Source organism: Copidosoma floridanum, unplaced genomic scaffold (assembly GCF_036245765.1).
Source record: "Copidosoma floridanum isolate Cflo_tuat_1 unplaced genomic scaffold, Cflo_Japanese_pri ptg000013l, whole genome shotgun sequence".
In the NCBI taxonomy this organism is placed as follows: Eukaryota; Metazoa; Arthropoda; class Insecta; order Hymenoptera; family Encyrtidae; genus Copidosoma; species Copidosoma floridanum.
The window spans coordinates 31,812,501-31,834,884 of record NW_028321890.1 but is presented as its reverse complement, the minus strand read 5'-3'; the positions used below and the strand labels follow the sequence as shown (position 1 = coordinate 31,834,884).

Below are 22,384 nucleotides of genomic sequence, written 5' to 3'. Positions count from 1 at the left end.
AGAAAAAGCCGAGCCAGCGAATCAATTCGACGCTGCTTGCATTCATTCCCTCGCGACGCGCGTGTACGTGGACGGGATGCACATCATCTGTCTTATGCAGTCGGGAAAACAGCGAGAGAAAAATTTGTCCACGACCGTGTACTCCAAGTCTTGGTGCACGAGCTACATGGGTAACGTAAGCATGTAATGAAGGGGTCGAGGGTGTCAACGCAGGTGAAATGGTTATGCCGGTGCATCGGTTGCCCTCCTAGGTATACACATTGGCGATGTTGCCCGATAGCAGTAAAGTCGAGCGTCGCACGGAAATCCTCCCCGGCAGATCAACTTCCGAACGACTGGTTCCTCCGACTCGAAGAAAGAAGAGAGGACGCTCTGATTTGGCGTTGTTTTTTTTTCCTCCAGCTGCGCTTCACCGATTTTGGTTAACGTGTAGTTGGGCGGATTTGCATAGCTCGAGAGGTCGCGATGATCCAAAGAAGCCCCTCGGGTGTATAAAAGAAGGAGCACGAGAGAGCGCGTCGAAAACAGCAACAACCGGAGCACCAGATGCAGCCTCTTACGGCTGGGTGCTCTCGCGTCCTCGCGCTCCACCTTTCGTCCGCTATCTCCGAGCACGTGTGCGCTAATTAGAACAATCGCTCGTTGATTTTTTTTTTTTCTCTTTTTTTCCTTCACTTTTTATCCCGTCCCACGTTTCCGAGTGTGTGTCGCGCGTACATCTATACCCCCCGCACTGCTCAGTCGATATCGCTCGTACTTGGCGTACCAAAGAAAAAAGCCTCTCGACTTGCGCCCATGATCCTTAACCAGTCAACCGGTTATCCAACCGCCACGTATACCGTTCATGGATTACCCGCCTACGCGCGCATTGTATACTTACGTATGATGTGTCAGGTGGATGGGTGGGTGTGTGGATACATGTTGTCGAGAGTAGCGCGTATGTATACGTATTGGCGCGTGTCGCCAAGTGCCTAATTAAAGCAGACACCCACGGAGGAGCAGTTCTCGTGGTGGCTGATGCTTGGAGCGAGAGAAAAGATTCGGAGGAAGACTCGAGGCAACCCCTCTCGCGTGCCTTTTGTGCGGACGCGATGCTGCGGCATGCCATCAGGCAAGTGACAAGTGCGTGAAAGTAATAAAAAAAAAAAAAAAAACAAAAAAAAAAAAAACGGGAGCGAGTGGCCACGACGAGCACCATGCAAGTGCCGGGATTGCCGCCCTTGACAGGGCACAAGCATCAGCTCTCCAAGTGCCGTCGACGCGCACGAGCGGCTGTGTATACGCCGCGCGAGAAATACCGCGGATCGGCGGGAAACCCGTAATTAGGATGCCGGGGATAATAAGCCCCTTGTCGTTTTCTTGCGGGCCACCGAAGCGAGGCCCGAGATGTCGAGCCTCCTACAACGGCAAAGGGCTCGATTATTAGCATCTAATTACGAGCCGGGGCCCCTTTGTTTCGCCGGGAGCACCGGGGAGGAAGATATAAATAGAAAAAAGATTCTCCTTGGCGCGAAAACAATTAGTGTTTTTTTTTTTTTCTTTTTTTTTTTTTTCTCTACGGAGCGCAAGCTCTCGCGCCTCTCTTTTAAAGCTTTGGACTATTATCTCTAGGAGGACAGGCGGGCATCGTCTCCTCGCCTCCCTTTGCTCATTTCTTTTCACTTTTCCCATTGTCCCGCGGCTCGACGGAGTGCCTATATATATATATATATGCAGCCTTCTGCCTCTGGGCTGCGACGCCACGACGAAGAAAACCCGTGCACACACCGGGAGGTGTAAGAACAACTCACAATGAGTAATTGGCAGTCGGCTACTTTGCGCGGGTGCCGCTAATTGGGTTGATGCACCCAGTCTCGACTCTGTCACGTGCGAGTGTCGCGATAAAAAAAGGAATGTTGTTTTTAATAAAAAAAAAACACGCGCTCGATCTTTTTTTTTTTTTTTTTTCTTTCAAAGCAGTAGGAATTAATTTTAATCAACTCGAGATGCAAAGTATATAAGAAGGTAAATTTCTTCCGTGCCATAAGGAGGGGAGCCAGAGCGGTTACGAGATTTTTTTTTTCTTTCTCGGTCCTTCCCAGGTAAGGCAAAAAGTCGTTTGTTCCGTTAGCTCGGCGACTCTTCTCGTCCCCCGAGACGCTCTCGAGTCTTTCCCACCCCTAAAGCGAGAGAGAGAGCAGCCCCTGTTTCTCAACTCCCATTCACGGATCGGCCGTTTCTTACAAGGAGCCGGTCCCCCCTTCCCTTGTCAACGGTTATTTCTTGACAATGAGTGCGAAGTCGCAGGCTTATTGCCCTCTACTCTGGAGTCGGTTGGGCGCGCCGAGATGTCACGGCTTTCTTCCCGTATACCCGCAACTTTCCCACGGGAGTGAAAGACGAGGGGCGGGCCTCTCCGCTCCTCGGCCAAGTGGCTCCGATGTAGGTGCAAATTTCATTTCAAACTTTTTTTTTTATTTTTTTTTTTTTTATTCGTCGATACTTTATGCGTTATGCAATTTTTTGTTGTTTACCTTGAAACAAAACACTCTGATGTATTTTTTACTGCAAGCATCAAAATCCCTACATTCGAAGTAGGTACAAAGATCTCTTTCAATTACCGCAAAAGTACGGCAAGCCACGAAAAATCTAATTACAGAGCTACGAGAAGGGCCTTTGAAGTTTCTTCCGTAAGGGCGATTTGTAATCAAGTCCCACACCCCGACTGGCGACGCTTTGGAGCGAGTCTCAACGCGGCCGTGGTGCCGCGCGAACCAAAGACTTGGTTGGTGCAGTTTTGCGCGCGACTGAGGGTGGTTTTTCACGACAAACAAGAAAGAGCGTATATAGGGGAGGTGTGAAAGCTGCAGTGCACGCATCTTGCACTCGGTGGAGGCGCGCGTGTCTTGGGGCACGTGGCCATTCAAAGAGGCGAGAGAACGCGGCTGACGGGAGGAAGGGAAGGTGTCGCCTCGTACCCTTTGGGGTTTGGCCTCCCGATTAGTAATTAAGACCCGTTAACCACTTTATTCCTCGTTTTGATACTTCCGAGTGCACGTTTCGTTGGATGTACACTCGCGCTTGTTAGGCGCGATTAACGCACGCCAAGTGACATTCTCGCGCCTTGGCACCCAACTCTAACGGCAATTAAAATATTAAATTAGCACGCGGTTGTGCCCCCGTTGTTGCTATCCTCCACGGCTGTGCCGTAGTCGAGAGTCGACGGCAATTATGGGGAGACAGTTTCTCCCCGCGAGTCAACTTGGCGCTGGGACGTACACACATGGTGGGGCTATCGTCCGATGCAGTCGAGAATTAATTAGCCGAGCGATTGGAGGTGTATACCCGTAAGTGCGCTTGCTGTGAAAAACTTTCGCCAAACGAGCTCGATGCGTTATACCGGCGGCGTATACAAAGTAATTTCAGCTTCATCGAGAATTCACGAGCAGCACGGGTATAGACCGTTGTATATTTAATGGCCTCTGATTGTACAACCATCCCGTGTGCCTCTTCGATTTTTCCCGATTCACCTTTACCCCCCCGGTTTACCGTTTACCATAACGTATTATCAGCGCACGCGACCACTGTACCTTCCCCCCCCCTCTCTCTCGCTCTTTTCGACCGCGGCAGCGATGGGACGTCATTTTCTGCTGCAGAGCAATTGGCGCGCGCCTATCTTCCCCTCCAGCAGCCAGGGCCACTAAGCTACTTTTTTTTTTTTTTCCTAAGCCTCTCTCTCTCTCTCTCTTGGACAATCGAACGCGATCGCACGGCAGATGTGCTCCGACAATGAGCCTCTTTTCTCATGTCTCTCTCTCTCTCTCTCTTTGGCACAGCAGCCGAGAAAACGCTCGTTCGAAAGGTCGAGAAGCAGAGAAGCGAAGGGGAGAACAAGGAAGAAGGGGGGTAGTAGTCGCAGAAAAAGCCAGACGGACGCATACACACGCGCGCATGAGTCCCCGATGCCGATGTGCAGGGTGCAGCGTTGTACATATATATATATACACACTTCCGAGCGAAAGCATATAGTTCAAGGGAGAGAGAGAGAGAGAGAGAGAGAGAGAGAGAACGCGGCTGGAGCACAGTGAAAAGAAAGGGATGCAGAAACGGACGTAAGAACGTGGCAGTGTATGTATATACATAGATACATGTGTATTGCAGAAACAGGGTGGGCGATAGTGGGATTGGGGGGGTATTCGGTGTGTCGCACGCGCCAATCTTACAATGAATACTTTTCGCGTGCGCCCGTCTACCGGGCACATGTATACGTATACAAGTATTACGGTAGCCGTCCTTCTCGTTTCTCCCCCTCTGCATCTGGCTCTCTCTCTCTTTTTCTCTTTGCCTCCGAGTCTACCCCCCCCCACCCTTTCTAAAAACCAACGACTTGTTCCTTTATTTCTTCTCCCCCTTTGACGTCCCTTGTAGGCTCCTCGTGCCCTTGGTCCGAAAGTTCGCTCCTCACTCCACGCTCGCATTATTTGATCCCCAATCTTTTTGCGGCCTGCCCCTCTCATCCCCAACCGTGTGTATACACGTACTTTCATTGCTATCGTTATTATCCCCTTTCTCGAGCCCGAGACGGACACTCGCCCCGTATCTCTTTGCTCAGACGGTGATGCACGTGCACTTACTTTCCCAAAGCCTTTAGCTCGTCCCTTCGTTTGTTCATTATTACCAACTTGTGTCTATAATGCATCTCCGGACTCTTCGATCTCGCAGTCCATCCCTTTTGGTTTTCCAGTGTCCGTTGTTGTTGTCGAGAGAGAAAAAAAAAAAAAAAAAAAAAAAGGTTTATCGAAAGATTTACCTATGCGAACGAGCACAGGTATAACAAGGCTAAGCAGACTCACACCCCCCACCCCAGGCGCGTGCGTTCAAAGCAGCGAGCTTTCGAATCGAGAGCGAAAAAGCTGGCGTAATGTGCGGGGGAGCCTTTTCTCCCGTTTGGGGGTGGGGGTGGCGATCCGCTCGGCCGTCCAGCTGCTGCTTTGAGCGGTTTTACCCTTCAGTGGCCGCCTTTTGCCCTCCACCCCACGGAGACGGCTCGCCGCTGCACTTTGGTTGGTCATCTCTCTTTTGTTGCTCCTTGTCTTTTTTTTTTTTTTTTTCTTTTTTTTTTTTCATCGGCGATCGATTGCCGTATCGTGGCGCTACGGTTGCTTTGAGACGCCGATGCACCGGTGGCGCCGTGATGCACGCCGAGGTGAATTTCACCGACCATACACGGGGTCTGTCGTTTGGTGCACCGTTCTCCCTTGGTGCTCCTGTTGGGGCGGAATAAGGCCGACGCGGCTCTCTTACGTGCGATGCAACGGATGAGGGAGCAAATGGATAGGGGGGGGGTGGCGATTGCTTTCGATTTTCATGCACTGCTCGGGAAGCTATGAAATTCTTTGAAGATGCAACCACATACTGACGAGGACGCGCTCGTGCCTCTTGTTTTTTCGCCGCGCCCTGCATGAATTTAGATCGCCTACTTTTTTTTTTTTTTCTCCTTTCCTCGACTCCACGGCCCTGCACACCCTGCTTTGTGGACTTTTTTTGTTATGCACCGCATGTTTCGTTAAAAAAACAAAGATAATGATAATGAGAGCGCAAGCAAAAGAGGAAACAAAAATAAAAGGTTTTCCGAAGGAGAAAACAAAAGCGAATCATCCCAAACGAAAACAAAGAGCGGAAAATAAGGCTAAAAGCCTTCCGCTGTACCTATAGGCTCGGGGTTGCGAATTAATAGGAGCTGGGGGGAGGGAGGAAGCGGATTAGGGAGACTGGATGAAAAAAAAAAAAATAAATAAAAAAGACGCACCGAACGAGAGCGATCGAGCGATTACCGCCCTGTGCCGTATATGTACCTACACCGCCGTTTGGGATGATGGGGATCAACGTGCGATTCGCTCTCTTTTCGCACTCGAGGATACGGCTCTCCCCGACGAGTTAACCTTGAATCTCGTGCATCTGCCTCGAGATCCTTTTCCATAGCACAAACGCATGTGTAAGGAACAATGCCGCTGTTTAAGTTGGGCTCTCGGGGTATATAATGTGATAGGTAGGCGCACGCTCGCGAGTATCGCATTATGGCACGATAATGCGAGACCCAGCGTTTGCTCGCCAGGGATATGTGTGTATTTGGGCGCAAGAAGTGGGGTGTACTCGTGAGAGAGAGAGAGAAATACATCAAGGGAGTCATAGACAGTAAAAGAAACGAGAAAGGGATGTATGCTCAGTCTCCCGAATGTAGCCACTTGGATATTGACACACTGCACCGTCCAGCCAAAGTGCGACAATTGTTGGAAATTTATGAATTATTTGCAGATGCACTATTTGATAAAACTAAACTCGTCGGCACTGGGTGTACTCGCGTACTCTCGATAATCAATTTTTTTTTTTTTTTTCTATTAATTTTATCGTAGTTACGATGCCTTCCCGTAGAGCTTATTCTCATGAAAAGATCGCACCGTCGAGTATGAGAACTTTACGCCTCGTAGCGAGAAAAAGAAGCCAGTTGTTGGTCTCCGCGATAACGCGACGTGATTAGAATGTATACGGGTTCCCGCGATGCGTTTTGTATTATCTAAGGAGGCCACTATCTCCAAAGAGTTTTTTTTTTTTCATTATAAATAACCCAGGGACGAACACGTTTGCCAAACCGAAACACCATGTGCGAACCAAAAAGAAAGAACACAGTGGAAGATGGGCTGATTTTCCGTGAAATCCCATCCTCGTCATCAGGTCCCGGGCCCGCACCCAACGATTTCACTCGATCATCTCGTCTCCCCCATACACACCCCGCACTCTCCCTCTCTTTTTTTTTCTTTCTCTTCTTCCGATCACAAAGGACAATCACGAAGGACCGGCTATCCGTATATATCTGTTATACGAGTACTTACCCAAGCACACACAGGAAAGAGCCGTTGCTACGCGGCGTTTACAAACACTGCCGTTATACCATATAGGCACACGTACCGTATTAGGGTGGCACTTTTCGTCTGTGTGCGAGAAAAGGGGGGAGGTCCTACTCGCTGCTCGCATAGTAGGGCACTGGGTTAACGCAGTAAGGGCACACACGCTCTTTCTTTCGGGAGCACAAACGCGTGCGGGGGTGGGGGTTGGTAAAGGCTCGTCACTCGAGCAAGAACGTATGGGCGTTAAATGGGATTGGACCATGGATAAGATAGAGAGAGACTGTCGCGTGCCGGAGATAGCGGGATTACACCTCTGGATGTACGCGCGAAGATGATTAATTCTTTCTTTCTTTGTTTCTTGAGGGGAAGCGAACTGTTTGCGCCATCCATCAGCTAAACGAAGGGCGCTTCGAGCATTAAATTGACTTTTTGCAGCGCGAGCTGTAAATATACAAACAAAAGTGTCCGAGTACGAGGATAAAACAAAAAAATCGATTCGCGTGCACGCGCTCACATGAGAACCGGCGTAGCAACGGGGCGCGTCAATTATTTGCTAACGAGGCTGATAATCAATCGGCGATGGTGAAGTGCGTATAATATTACCAGATTCGCGGATTTCAATGCACCCTCGGGTGTTTTTTCTTTTTCGGGAAAAGCCAAATTAACGGGACGATGCACGATTAAGCGGCTTTCTTTGCAACCTCGAGCTCCATTCATTTCCGAAACGAATGCAGCTGAAATGTAAAAATATCGGCGGACAAACAAATCAATCTCCGTGAGCTGAACGGCAGATGCTCTTCGGAAGGAGCGAAGGGTAGGTGGGTGGGTGAAAAAAAAAAAAAAAAATCCCGGAGAATCAATCGGCGAGTCTCCTTCGAAACAATAACAGTGGGCGGACGCGCATTAGGTATAATGGGGCACCGCTCGCATTAGCATTCGATCCTCAAAGTCGTCACTTTGCTCGAAGCTATCCCCCTTCGGGGCCGTATACACGCACGACAATGAATTTTCGACGGCCTACTTGTCGCCCGTATGGCATATACATACACACAGATGCACACGACTATCGCACAAGATATACGTTATATTCACTGGCAAGTTTACTTGCAGAGGTTGTCCCCGCCCGCATCTGATCGGACTCGCTTGGGGCACTGTATATTATATGTACTGAAAACTCGGCATATGGGCGATTTAAGTACATGCACGCACACCTATACTTACGTACGTGTGCACGTGCGAGACGCCTTTGGCTCCGTTAACTGTACTTGACTCTCGAGACTCTGTAATAATCGTCCTCGAGCCAGCATGTGCTTTTTTTTTTCCTCTTTTTTTCTGTGTTTGTTGTCCGCGTGAGTGTATGTGTTCAAGTCGCAGCCTAGTTTTACGAGCTATACCACCGACTGATTGTGTGGCTTTGCTCCGGTCGAAGGATAAAATAATGTCGACTGATTTTTGCAAATGACGATTGCCATTCGTATGCACTTGCTCTGAAAGCTGAATGATTTGAAAGCTCCGTTTTGTTGGAGGATTATCGGCACGAGGAAAATATACACGGTCCCTTGTTCTCGAAAGGATTACTGCCCACCTACATCTTGGCCGCGGTGACATCGAGTGCGAGGGCGGAGGAGGCAAACAAGACGATCGGACTCTGGCTGCTGGCCAAATTGAAAGTACCGAGCCGGATGTATGTGTAGGTACCGATCTACAACGTGGTCGTGGTCGACCCTTTCGGTTCCTCGAGAGGGACTGAAAATCAGGAGTAGGGGAGCGAGGGGGAGGTTTAACGAACGGAAAAAATGAAAAAAAAAAAAAAAAAGGGTTGACTGGGAGAGGGTCACGAGTGACGAGTGAGCGTTTTAATCCCGAGCACCGGGCGATTTCATTTGATCTGACTTGCGCCGTAAAAGACAGATGCAATTAGCTCGATATCGTTCTGCTGACAAAAATATCGGCTGCGCTTGTCTTGCCTCCCGTTTTCAGCCGTATATACGTACACACGACTCCCACCTCCTCTCGACGGCAAATCCTTTTCTTTCGCTCCGTGTCCGCGAATTAACTGGCTCGGAGTTAATGTGATTTTCCCTGTTTCTGATGAACTTTTTCTTTTCCTCCCTTTTTTTTTTTTTCACGGTTAATTAATAAGTAGCTTTCACGGAAGCGCATACACGCGTCAGTGACAGATTATAACTGAAAAAAAAAAAAAAGAAAAAGAGAGAGGGAGGCCGAACTTTGTGTCCATCCGTTGGAAAAACGAGAGGAAAAAAGAAGAGAGGGCAGATGCGCGTGACGCAGAGGCCGCAAAAAGTCATCAAACGTGACACATTGCAGGGGAAGTCGGGACGTTGTTTTTTTTTGTTCCCCTTTTCATTAGTATAGCTCTCGCAAAAAATCATTGTTATACATCCAAAAACGCAGCGGCGGCGGCCGAAGAAGGGACAGGGAGGGGGGGGGGGTAGAGGCGGACCGAAACAATCTCGCGCAACGGAGATGCGTAACAATGGCGGAAGATCGCTCGTCAGGGCAAAAGTTGCATTTTTTCCGCTTCGGTTACGTGCGCTCGCTTGTGTGTACGCGTACACAGCGAGCTTGTGTGCGGGCGCAGCCTCCGAAATTTAAAAGCGGAGTGAGAGGGCGAGCGCCGAATCGGGGTGAACGCGCTGCCTGACGGCAAGAGCAAACGAATAAGCCGAAAGCAAGAGAGAGAGAGAGGAGCAACGGTGCAGCGTACACACGGGGAAAAGTGGACGGGGATGGGGAAGGTGGTGCATCAAATGCAGGGCCGGGAGAGGACGGGGGGTTGAGGGAGGGAGGGAGGCCCGAGCATTTCAAACGAAATCAATTCAAAGTCCAGTCAAATGTTATACCCGCAAGAGAGGGCGGATACGCGTACCGTGCGTGTAGGTATAGTGGGTGTGTGGGTGCGCCGGGAGGGAGAGTCAGCGAGAGAGATGATAAATGTTGGCCGAAACGCAGTAATTTCACGCCGATTCCCGTGCTTCCTCCTCTCCGACGTTTGAAGCTCTCTCTCTCTCTCTCTCGGGCACCGCGCCGATTACCAGGCAACATCCACTCGGTGCCAAGCTCATTGCCTACGAATTTTTTTATTCGTTCCCACCCCCCACGTCCCATACACCGTCACTTTTCTCGGGAGTTTTTCCTCTTTACCCTCTGCACGGTGTCAGTGGCGAGATGACGAATCACAATCATTATTATCGTCCAACATTTTCTACTCGCAGTGACGGTAGTCGATGCTTCGATTTAATCATGACAAGAGCACCCTAATGTTTGAGCTTTTGAAATAACAATCGATGTAATAACACAGATACGGACCCGTGTCTTCTATACATGTATACAAAACTCCAAGCGTACGGTAGCAATTTCATTCTCGAACGATTAATTTGTTGCTTTGAAAAAGAAAGGGCTGCAAAGGAGCTCGGATGCATGGCTGATTTAATGTGCTTCCGTACGCGGCGAAACAGGCGAGCGAGCTTTGCCGTCAAAACTCCCGTGCCGACTAACTCATTTTGATAAACTGTTTTCCGAGCTCTTTGCCGGTGATTGCAAATTAAATCTCCCATCCGGTGGGGGAAGGAGAGGGTAGTACACGCGCAAAACAAGGACCGAGAGGGTTGCAAGAGGGTGGATAAAATCGAGAGAGCGGCAAAGGCTGGTGCAGCCCTGGCGTCCTCGTACAAAGCCGATTAGGCCGGAACATATTATCATTTGACTTTTTTTTTTTTTTTTTACCCTCCTCCTCCACTCGTGATGCTCTGCCGATCGAGAGGCTACCTAAGGGAGGCTGCACTAATACCACCCCCCTCCCTTGGCGGCAACTGCACTCTCTCCGCGTCTCACGCTCATGCGCCCAGACAATGAACGGCTTTTGCTGGGATCTCTCTTTTTTTTTCGAGCTTATTTTTGCTCCTCGTTTTTTCGCTGATCTCTTCTATTTCGGTGACCCGCGCTTCTGCTTTTTTTTCCACCCGAGGTTTCCGCGGGAATTTCAAGTGCGCATTACTTTGAAGCTTTTTTCCCCGCGATTTTCGGGGGGGGGGGGGAGCCTTTTAGTTCGGATTGCCAAACGTTTTGATTCTCTGTTACGATTTTCCTGCCAATACTTGCAGTGTGGAGAAAAATGTTGCCGAAGCAATTAAGTGAAAGAAAAAAAAAAAGAATTTCTGTTACGCGCGTACATCTCGGCAGTAGAGTACGTATAATATTCCAGATGCGATGCAAGTACAGCCCTTGGATTAGCCTTGCATCCCTGATAAAAGTATCTGCTGGCGAACCCTCGACGAGCCCCTTCCTTGTTCTCTCATCGAGTAGGCATGCTTCCCTCCCCGTCTGCAGTGTAGTACATCTCTCGCGCGACGCACAGCCCCGCGGCCAAGGTATTGTCTGTCGCTCAGCCAATACCCCAACGTCACTGCTACCACCGGCGCGGCTATACTCATTACCGCGAGACAGAGGGGAAAAAGGGGGAGGGACGGAGGAAAAGAGGGAGAAGCGGAGGAGAGCGCCGAGATGTTGCGAGGAAGGAAAAGGGGCAGCGCCCAGGGCATCTTATTCTTCTTCTTTCGTCGTTGCTGCCCCTGTTCCCCTTCGCTCTTTTTCTTCTCTCGAGCGCCTTCCTTTTTGCGAGCTGTACAAGGGGCAGGCAAGTGAATCGGTGCTCTGCCCACCGTCCGGTCGGAAGATCCCAATGCTCGTCCTTACTTTTATTTTCGACTCGGAAGGATTGTTTCGATCGAGGGAAACACCCACCACCGGCTCGTTAACAAGCAAACGATTTTTTATGCGTGTACTAATTACAAAAACTCTGACTTTTTTTCTCTCCCAATTTAGATAAAACAGTTTTTTTTTTTTTTTTTTTTCTTCAGTTTCACGCGGTACGAAATTTCTCGAGCTTGACTTTCCGATGAAAGGAGGGAGCAAAGAAAAAAGGAAGGAGACGCCCACAACCAGCGCCCCCCGAGCATGACTAATTAATTCACGCGCGCCAATTATCACGTTGCAAGAAAGCACCGAAGAAAAATATCGCCAAGTCCTTTGGGCGCGTGGGCGCGTATAGGGTGTCGTTGGACGACAAAGTCAACAAACAAACAAACGGACGCCCGTAGACGCAGAAAAAAACGTTTTCCGGAAGCTCACTCGTTTTTTTTTTTCCCTCCTGCCCTTGGCTCCCTTCGCCTGTACACATATAGAAGCCCGTTTTTCTTTCGCGGAGCGCGAAGACAAAGTAACACGTACACAGTGCACGGAGCGGGGGAGAAAAAAGCGGCAAAGAGAGAAAGGGACTCGTGTGAGGAAAAGCCGCAGGAAGGGAAGAAGAAGGAGCCGAAAGAGAGAGAGAGTGAGGGAACCCGATAGAGGGGCTGAGAGTCGGGGGGCGCCGCTAATTAGTGCCAAGAACGCAATTAAGTAATTTTTAATTAAGTGACTGTCGTTTACCGACACAACCACCACACCGCCGGGAGAAAGAGAGGACGCGTGGGTGGGGTACGGTAGGAGGGTCATAAGGCACCCCCCACCGCGCAAGGCATCTCACGGAAAAAAAAAACTCCTCTCCCTCGCCTCCTTTTTCTTGGACTTCTCTTTTGCTTTTCATCCTTCCCTCGTCCGTGTAAACACACTAAGGAGGTCAAATGTGGCATAGCACCCGGTATGAACCGACCGACGGCTTTGGCATCCAAATCAATCTTATTCGCGTACTTTTTGACTATCTCACAAGTAACTGCACATCTCCGACACGTACGAGTCACCCAAAGTAAGGGGATACGAAAAATCAAGGCACGAAAGCATGACTTTGTCCACGGCTGACCATACGTTGACCCGTACTACTTGTTAGAACAAGATACGTTCTCGACGGCGTTCAGTGACGTTTGTGATTTTCGCTCTCATTAATTCGAGTCAAATCGATCGTCAATGGAGAAAACAAACAAACAACAACGAGAAGTAAATATCGAAAAAAAAGAATCGGGGGTGGAAGGGGCGAAACCAGAAGAAGCATCGAGCGACATCGAGGGAACGAAAAGGGCTGATGGAAGGACGGGACTGAAGAAGGAAAAGTTACATCTCAACTTCTGGGGGTAGCAGCAGCAGCTCGCTAACGAGTCTCTCGAAAACGTAGCGCTCGAGTCGAGTTGTGTATATCGGAGTCGCGGAAAAGTGTAAAAAGAGCGAGAGAAGGACGAGAAAAGAGGAGCAAGTCCATCTGCTTCTGCTCGGCCGGTATTGTGTATATATTATCATGATACCTATGCGCTCGCGACGAGAAAGACCCGTCGTTTCGTAGAAGGGGGCGGTGGGATACAGGTGTGCGACGTAGTTGGATGCCCAAGTTGCAGCGCAAGCGCCGAGAGGCCGGGCTTAGCTCTGCAAAGAGTTTGCCACTCCATTGTGCTCCGTGGACTGGCTTTTTAATTAAGGAGGAGCCGTCCTGTGAACTTCTCGAAAGAATCTCCGAGGCATCGGTATATCCAAGTACATACAAGACGCATGCAAATTTTCAGAGGCATACGTATACTCATGGGGTTGCCCACAAAGTAACACGAGAGTCGGTCTGCTTTTTCTTACGTGTACAAGTTAGCTTGAATGAACATGAGAGTTAAGTGAGCCTCTGTGAGCTCGGAAAAGAAGATCGAGGGCCCTCGTCGTCCATTGCTTATTCTCAACTGTTTCGAAGAAGTGCAGTATACAAATGAAAAAAAAACAAAACAAAACAGAGTACTCGAGAAGCGACTCTTATAGCCATACACGTTGTACACGGATGCTGCGGTGGATAAAAAAAAACTTTTCGCAAGGAGCGTGGAAGAAGAAGAAGAAAAAGTCAAAGTAGCCTCTCCCTGCTCTTCATTAGGGGGCAGCAGGAGAGAGGCTCGCGGTACATTGGAGAAACTGGGGGGGGGGCATACGCGCGAGATACACCCCTTTTCCTCCACGAGTGTACCGGAGGAGTTGGAGCAAGCGCGGTAAGGAGACTGCCTATCGCAGAGAGCCGGGGGACGGGCTCTTCTTCCGCTTCCTCCTCTCGGGGCTTTTGTCTCAAAGGACTTGCTCATTTCATCGGCGGAGCGTCTCCTTCTTGTACCCACCTAAGAGCAAATGTCTCTCGAGTGGCGGGGCTCCCCGTGAAAAGAAGACGCCGCGCTGGCCTCACCTCTTTTCCCTGTCCCCAAAGTAGATAGGTACACGCGTATCGAGTGGACTGGAGAAGACAAGCATTCTCTCTCTCTCTGCTTTTTTGCTCTTTTCGGTGACGTACGCGACGAACAGGAGGAGGAGAATGAACAATTTTTTTTTTCCCCTTCGTGTTGTCCCAGTGGTCTGCGCGTCCTTTCGTAATAAGCGCTCAGTTTTCTCGCGAGACGCCGCGCTGAGAATCGCGTGTACACACACGCAGCTCATTGTACCGTGCGCCGGGAGTACAATAAAAATGTAGGAGACAGGTGAGGAGACCGCGGCTGCTTTTTTCTTCCTCGGCCCATTGTGCATCCAAGCAAGGCTTATCGCGCTCTTTCGCGCACGTGGATGAAACAAAAAAAATGTACATATGAGAATCGCAGTCTTATTGCTTCGGTGCATGAGCTGCAGGTACACGTATACATATATAAGGATGCTCGAGGCTGGATTCACCCACATGCGCACGCAAACCTCAAATTTCCTCTCGCGTAGAGCGGGAGGATGAGGGAGGAAAAAAAGAAACTGCGGCGACCGTACGTGTGCAGGGGGAGGGGAGACGGCGGCTTATGTTCTTCAGCGATATGAGGGTGAAAAATGACGTGTGCGCTCGTGCAAGCACACGTACGCTAAATGGCCTTTCTCTCTCCCTCTTGTTCTCTCCTTCGCCGCCACTGCGGGCAATCTTGGGGGATTAAAAAACACAGCCGCGGGAAGAAGTGGGGTAGGTATAGGCGCGCCCGCAGCCTCGCCGAAGAAGAAAGGCCCGGGGAGTGAAAAAGAGGCTGGCTGCCGTGCCGAGGTAAAAAGCCCGACGTCCTCCGCGAGAGAGAGAGGGATCGTGCAGCGCCTAGCTCTCTTGGGTCGTTTGCACTCAAGATTTCGGTAATCCACCTGGCTCGCTGCTGTTAATTAGACGCCTCCACCACCCTCTGGAGGCTTTGCTCGTGTGCACACGAGAGAGCGCGTTATTCTCGAGAATTTAAAGCAAGAGGAGAGAAGTGTGTTTACTCCCCCGAGGAAGAGCGGCCGAGTGGACTTCAATTACTCTAATAAGGTTGCCGGCAAGAAGAAATTTTTCTTTTCATTTATTTTTTTTTCCCCGACGCACACTCACCTACCCCCCGGTGATTATGAGTATATATCACGCGAGTGGACGATAAATATGACGGTAATTGATCAGCCAAGCTGACGCGTCGAGTTAACCGTGTCAGGGAGGCGACGAGAGTTCCATCGATGTCGTCAAGTCATGTCCTTCCTTGGAATCGTATGTACAAGCATAGAGAGACCACAGACGAGGACATAGCACGCGCGAAGACGTGCGTCAACGAGTAGTCACGAAGAGGCATGTATACCGTAGGAAGGTGACGCTAATGACGCTCACGTGCGAGCCTATATATGGGGATGGGGAAGGGATGAGAAGCTTCGGCCAAAGGGAAATTTTGCGTTTACAAAATTACCTCGTCATTACGCGTGTACACACTCGCGTGATTACTATACTTTCTTTCTTGGAAGGGGGTTGGAGGTTCGGCTGGTAATGCGTCGAGAGATGAAAGCGGCTGATAAGAAAACGAAGAAGCTCGCCTGTATGTTGTTGTTGCTCGGCCGTAAACGTGTGTACTTTGGAGATGTGGGGTGGGATAAGAGAACGACGCGTCCTTCTACGTCTGTTTTCCCTTTTTTTTTTTTTTTTTTTTTCTTTTCATTTCCACCACCGCAGTGGTTGAGTTGTGCGACATTACCCCTACCTGTACACTTATCGGTATTGATTTTTCTTTTTTCTTTGGAAAAATACGGATTTTCCGTTTGTAGATTTATCGCGTACACCGGGGGATGCCTCATGATGACGCGCAATGACTTTAGTTCGGAATAGCGCTCGCTATAATTTTCCCCGTGGTGGCAAAGTTTATACAATAAACATTAATTTCCAATGAGTTTGAAATAAAATTAAAATAGTCCCCGGGGGAATTATCTATAAGTTAATTCAACCACTAATGGCCCCTCCTTTGAATTTAAATCGAGTTTGCGCAAACTTTCAAAAGAAATATTTTATTTTTTTTCCCCATAAAAGTATGATCTATTTTTATCATCCCAATGTCCCGCGAATAATTATCCCGACTGTAGGTATACGTGCACCCTCCCACCCGACTGGTAGGCGCTAGCTAATTTTTCCACCGCACGTGCATAAGAAAAATTAAAGGCAGCAGCAATCACTTTTTTTTTTTTTTTTTTCCTTTTAAACACGTATGGCGTATACGTACCGCGGGCAATCATAGCCGCTCGAAATCGGCGCTTTCATATTTAATGAGGGAAAAAAAAAAAAAAAAAAAAACATCGCGCATCCAAAGGGTCGGTATAGAAACGACGAGGGAGTACGGGCAAAGAGACGCAGGAGGCGGAGGACACAAGTAGGCGGGTCGCCTTCCGTGCGCGCGCGAAGCCTCGCAACTGTCCGTTTTCAGCGTATATATATATATATATATACATACGCAGCCCCACGTGTCGTCCATTACACGACACGAAATTCCTTCCATCCAGCCGAGATAAGATCTAGCCGCGGCGTCGCGTGTTCTAGGATCTGATACCAGGAAAAAACGCTGGCACCCCCACCCCCCAAGCTCGATGCTACCCCCTTCTTTTTGTCCTCGCGTCTTCCAGCGCTGTCTCTTTTATTTTTCCGCGACCTCAATCCAAAGTACGTACGTACACGAAACCGGAGCTCTATCCGGTCGTGGTAGGTGTAACGACGACACACGCGAGTGCCGAATAGATTATAAAGATTGAGGTTGTCAGGGGCGACAGTTTCGAGCCAGCGGGTGGATCCGATGATTGGAGGAAAAAAAATAATAACACCGTTATCTGCCGATTGGCGTATTCACGCTGAAAAGGAGAGTAATTAAAAAATGATTGAGCATTAAACCATCGGAGCGTGAGGTTGCACATTTTTTTTTTGTTTTTTTTTTTGTTATCGCTTGCCGTGTCGGGCACGTACGCTTACAACTTCATTCTGGAAGACAGTAAAATTAACCGAGCCACAGCTGATGGCTATCTCGGGGCATTTTTCCATCACCTATGTACTGTGTCTATACACTCGCAAGACTTCAATTAATTTTTTTTTTTTTTCCAAGACTTCCCAAACAAACAAAAAAATAAAAAAAGACACGCAGGCGTGAGATTTTGTTACCCCGATAGAGTGGTCAGAACCCAGTGTACACACGTGCCTTGCGTTACTCCCCCGTCTTTCGTGCCCCACGACGTAAGTGTAGCGGCAAAAAAGGGGGGGGGTGGGAGTGGGGAAAACGAGGCTCTTTCGTTCCTATATATGTGCACGCGTGTACATATACAGGGGAGGGGTTGAAACTACTCTCCGGTAGCGGGACATTTCCGTCGAGGAAACCGCGCATTAGCCTATCAGATCAAGTGAACGCTTCTTGTTTTTTTTTTCCCCCCCTCCAGCAAAGGGGGTCAGCGATGGTACCTTGCGACGCGTGATTAGTCGATTGTCGTGAATATAATATATGCATAATACCTGTATGTGGGCACGTGTAGCCAATGTTCGTGGTCGATTGGGGGTAGAGATACGGGGCTGGCGTGCCATCGTGAAAAATCGACCTATTCGACACGTGCCTCCTGAATACTTGGCGCGAAAATCGAGGCATTGGAAGTATTCGTAATTCCGATGAAAAAAAAAAAGAAAAAAATTGCTGGTGGCCAGTTGTCACGTGCACTAAGCCAAGTGCTGCATCGGAACGATCGAGGGAAAAGAGCAAAAGAAAATAAAAGAGGGGCCGAAGGAAAGATGCGCATTCACGCACACACGGGCGATTGCCCCAATCTCACGATATGCTTGTTCTCAAAGCCTCGTAAATACGAAAGGGTGGAAATGCGCCAGTGAAGGGGTTGTTCTCGCCCACATGGGACCACGACAGCTTGCCCGGAGAATTAATGACGCTCTATTGCGGTGTAATGAAAAATCCGAGATAAGGATAGGCAAAGGTATTTTTTATATTTTAATTTCCCATCGCGTATTTGTATAATTGGGTTACTGTTGGCTCGAAATAATTTACGAGCGACATGTCCAAGTGTGAAAATTGTACGTACGCGTAATCGATGCACACATCAGCCAACGTCACGTCGCACTCGCGCCTACAATTAATGAATCCAAAGACACCCACTTCCGTCTTAATCCTCCTAATGGACTCTAATTGAAATATTCATGGAGGCTCCGTTTTTTTTTTTTTTTTTCCCCCCCCGAAGAATATACCGCCCGCGCCAAAGGTGAATCGTACGAGCTCACGGAGAGAAGAATGAAGAAAAAAAGGCGGCCAACAAAATATTGCCTTTCATATCAAACGCACCTATACACTCGCTCGCAGCCCCGCGTAATATATCGTCGAGCGTGATCGCGGCCCGTGCGAGGCCTCAAGACGATAAGAAAAGCACCCGCGGACGAGTAACGGCAATAACCGCACGACGCATGAATTAGAAACGTCCGCGAGAGAGAGAAAAAGAGCGGCTCTCTCCTGCCTTACGTGTGCACACATATATGCATATATGTGTACCCGAGCGTACTCAGCCTAATTATAATCAGGCTAATGCCTCGCCCCTCCGCCCCTTATTCTATCTGGTCAGTCGGCTTTCTAGGGCTCTTTCTTTCTTTCTTCGTCTCTGCACCTGACCTCCCTCCCTCCCTCCGTTTCTGTAGAGCTGAGCTCACGTTACTTGCTCTCTTTGCCATTGCGCGGAGCTAATTAGGATTCAGACACACCCAGACCAGGAGCTGGTCGTCGTGCGGCCGCGTCTTCTGTCTTTCCCAACTGACCAGCTTGCGATGTCTTTCCTGCACGGGGGAGTGGCCGAGTTACCGCCGAAGCCACGTTCTCGTTTGCATACGAGGGTTCCGCGATTTTCGACCAAACGGATCGGGGGCATTTATGGCTCGCGACATGGAACTTGCGAATTCGAAGCTCACTCGGTTCATTGTAGGTATATGTAGTTTTTTTTTAAATTCTTTTAGGGTAACGTGAAATTCAATGTTTATTCAATTGCATGCACTTACCTGAAGTTGGAGAACCACTTGACGAGCTGCGCCGTGTTGTTCTTATTGAACTTGATGTCCGGGAAGTACATCTTGAGGACGGCCGAGGACGGATACCTCACCCAGAAAAACATCAGCTTGGCCTTCCTGAGATGCATCGGCGTCAACGTCGTCGAGTGCACTGTGGTTAAGGAAATACCGTCTAATGCAAACTGCGCTTCCTCAGAGTATATATATGCCACATGCAATTACAGCGCGAGAGGCAAATAATGCCCCCGTTGACAAACAGATTCATTCGTTTCTCGGTGGAAAACATCGAAAGTTCGATCGGGCGATAAGGGGGTATTGTTTCTTCGCACCGGCCGAGGACGCATCTCAGAATTAATCGCGTTTTCCTTCGATGTACACCAAAGCGGATTAGAAATCGTACAAGCTGAGAGTCGTCGTGCGAGAGAGAAAGAGATAGGCTCGGCGAATCTAGCGACGATTGGCCACATCCTCAGCCGAAGCCTTACCTACTCCTTATCTGTAATAGGATCTTACCCCCGTGTGGTTTCATCGGGCTCTTCTTCTCTTAATCCGCGCGCCACCGACGTCGTCACCTGCTTTTTTTTTTTTTTTTTTTTTTATTTATATCTCATTCCTTTCCTTACTCTACACACTTTACTCGGCCTCGCGACCCAACCCCTTCTGCTGATGGCTGTTTTCATACTTCAAATGCTTCCCCCTCGACGCCACACCACGACAACACGCTGTAAACCCTCCGTATTTGTTGGACCACGATACCACCGTGAAATGTGCGTACATAGACGATTGATTAAAATTAATAATGACGATTGGTTTCTCAAACTTCGCGACGAGGGTAGTGAACTTGTACGATTTTTGCTTACGACTGTACGGCGCACGCGCCCCCCTCAACGCAAAAGGGAGCGATCAACAGACTCGAGAGTTTGTATAGCTGTGTGTACACGTATACAAAGCGCGTACAGCCGACCTACCCTACGGAAAAATGCGCCATTGATTATACATCAAAGGTTGACTAACGAGGCGGGAGAAAAAAAAGCAACGCGCGTTAGTAAATCGATCAAACGGAAAAGATTTTCGCGACACTTGTCCTCGAATCCGTATGGTTTGAAAAAATACTAATATTAACATTTTCAAGTTCAGCCGTTTACGCTATAGGATATGTGCATTCGTTATGCACATACAACCGCGAAGACTGCGCGAGCAAAGTATAACGAAGCCCGCAAAAAGGCTGAACGTTGGCAGAGGAACTTTCTTCTTCTTCTCTGTTGGAGCTGGACAAACGATGCCCCCCCCTCCCCCCTTAGTTTGTGCAAGCAAAGTTAACGTAACTCTGCACGGTGAACTAATCTAACATTCATACGAACTCCCCGTGTGTTAAACTTTAGCCCCCCTTCCCTCCAACCCTCTCCTCTCCGGGACTATGCGTTGTGCAGCACCTGTGGGGGAACCCCCGGGCTTCCTCTTTCCCCCCTCCCTCGGATGTTTGACCAGCGTCCAAAGTTTCCCAATCTTTTCGCACACTTTATGCATTTCCCAACCCCTTCCCTCCGACTCGACCTCTGCAATAGACTGCATTCTTTAACGACTGCTCCCCTTCCCGCCATTTCCACCGTCCCTACGTTTCCGTTCAAACTACTTTGCCAACCCTAAGCATAAACTGCATCACCGGTTCAGGGGGTCTTTCGTTTTCTTACCGTACCATTCATACGTAATACATAGAGTAAATAGTAAGTTGATCATTATAGAGCATTACAAAAGGATATTGTAGGCTGCATGCCGTCGTAGCTGATCTCGCCGGAGTTGCAGTCACTGCCCCGGTCGTTGCTGTCCATCCTGAGCTGCACAAAGTCGGAGTTGCTGTGCTGTGCCGCGGCAAGGATGGCCGGGTGCAGCATGGCGGGCGGATGGGGCAGCGGCGATGAGTCCCGAAGCTCGACGCCTCCACCGCTGGGGGGACTGGCGGGCAGGTGATGCGAGCCCGGTGGCGGGACCTGGCTGGGGTGGCTGGCGTGTGGATTGAAGAAGGGCGAGTACGGCGAGAAGACCTGGCTCTCGTGTAGGCTGGGGTTCGGTATCGCGACGCTCGTCGGCAGCGAGACCGGCAACATTGGCGTGTGGTACGGCCGTGGGGGCAGGGGTGGCGGTGGGGGTGGACTCTCGGCACCGCCTTGCGAGCCGCCACTGTCCTGCGCCAGAATCCGCGAGACCGTGCGCGGTGTTATCCGCGTGTCTGTCACCTGATGGGGGAACGACTAAAGGTTAACACTGTTGAGAATCATTCTTTCTTACAAAGTTTTTTCACTTACAAACTAATTACAAGAACTGACGCACTGTATACTTATGGCTATAATGTACGTATATTATGATGGCGCGACACGTGTTAGTTATTTATGGAGAGAATATGATATTTTATTGTAAAATAAAATCACGTGCAATTTAAAGATTTATCAACGCAGAATACTGATTTCATGCACTGAGAGAAAAAAATTATGAAAATTACCGTGGTATAATGGTAATCTAGTACTGTTCGGTCGTCTAGAGACTTTTAACAACTATTTGAACAATAATTTTTAATGCTTAGAACAGTAATTTTTGTTGTAAGTACAGTGATTATTACTGTTTGTACAACAGAAATTACTGTCAAGAATGGTAACAATTATTTTGGCCAAAATAAAAGGTCCTTAGACGGTGGAATGACACTAAATTACCATTCTAGCACAGTAACTTTTGTTTTTCTCTTAGTGTGACTTGAAAAAAAAAAACGATTCTTAAATTAAATAAGTACTTGAAAGTATGTCAGACAAAAATTCAATACAGTATTGGCTTTCTGCTAACTGTTTAAACAACGATGACAATAATTTTCAGCTATTATTTAAATTTTTTGTTTGACAGCATCTCGAAGTATGGGAAAAAAAATTGAAATAAACATTTACCTTGTGACGCTTCTTCTTCGGTGTCATGACGAGCGATAAAGCCTCGTTTTGCTCCGAATCCCTGCTCTCGCGGTCTTCGGACATTCTCAGATAGTCGTCGCGCTCGCGTTGGCTCCTTGCCTGTAGATCCCGCTGCTGCTGCTGCTGGTGTATCGAGGACATGGCGTAAAGCGAACTCGGGGTCTTGGGCGTGTGGAACATACTCCCACTGGGCCTTACGTGCGGTGGCAGCTGGTTGAGCTGATTAAGGTTGTTTTCCGTGAGGCCGGAGTGTGGTCCAGGATGGGGCACCCCAGACAGGGGCACGATGGACGAAAAGCCGC

At 49.0% G+C, this 22,384-nt stretch overlaps 1 protein-coding gene across 6 annotated transcripts in view; it reads right to left on the bottom strand.

Moving 5' to 3' along the window:
• The window catches only part of LOC106637622 (uncharacterized), a 28,457-nt gene that overhangs the window by 3,606 nt on the left and 2,467 nt on the right, over positions 1-22,384 (bottom strand). For 5 of the 6 annotated variants that reach the window (XM_089591168.1, XM_089591169.1, XM_089591170.1 and 2 more), the window contains 3 exons: positions 22,062-22,384; positions 20,892-21,380; positions 19,123-19,277 (listed from right to left, as the gene is read on the bottom strand). The exon at positions 22,062-22,384 is cut by the window's right edge. In XM_089591168.1, the coding sequence (XP_089447294.1) occupies positions 19,123-19,277; positions 20,892-21,380; positions 22,062-22,384 (967 nt within the window). The remainder of the gene's footprint in view (positions 1-19,122; positions 19,278-20,891; positions 21,381-22,061) is intronic. The other variant, XM_014350488.2, reaches the window with a different exon arrangement.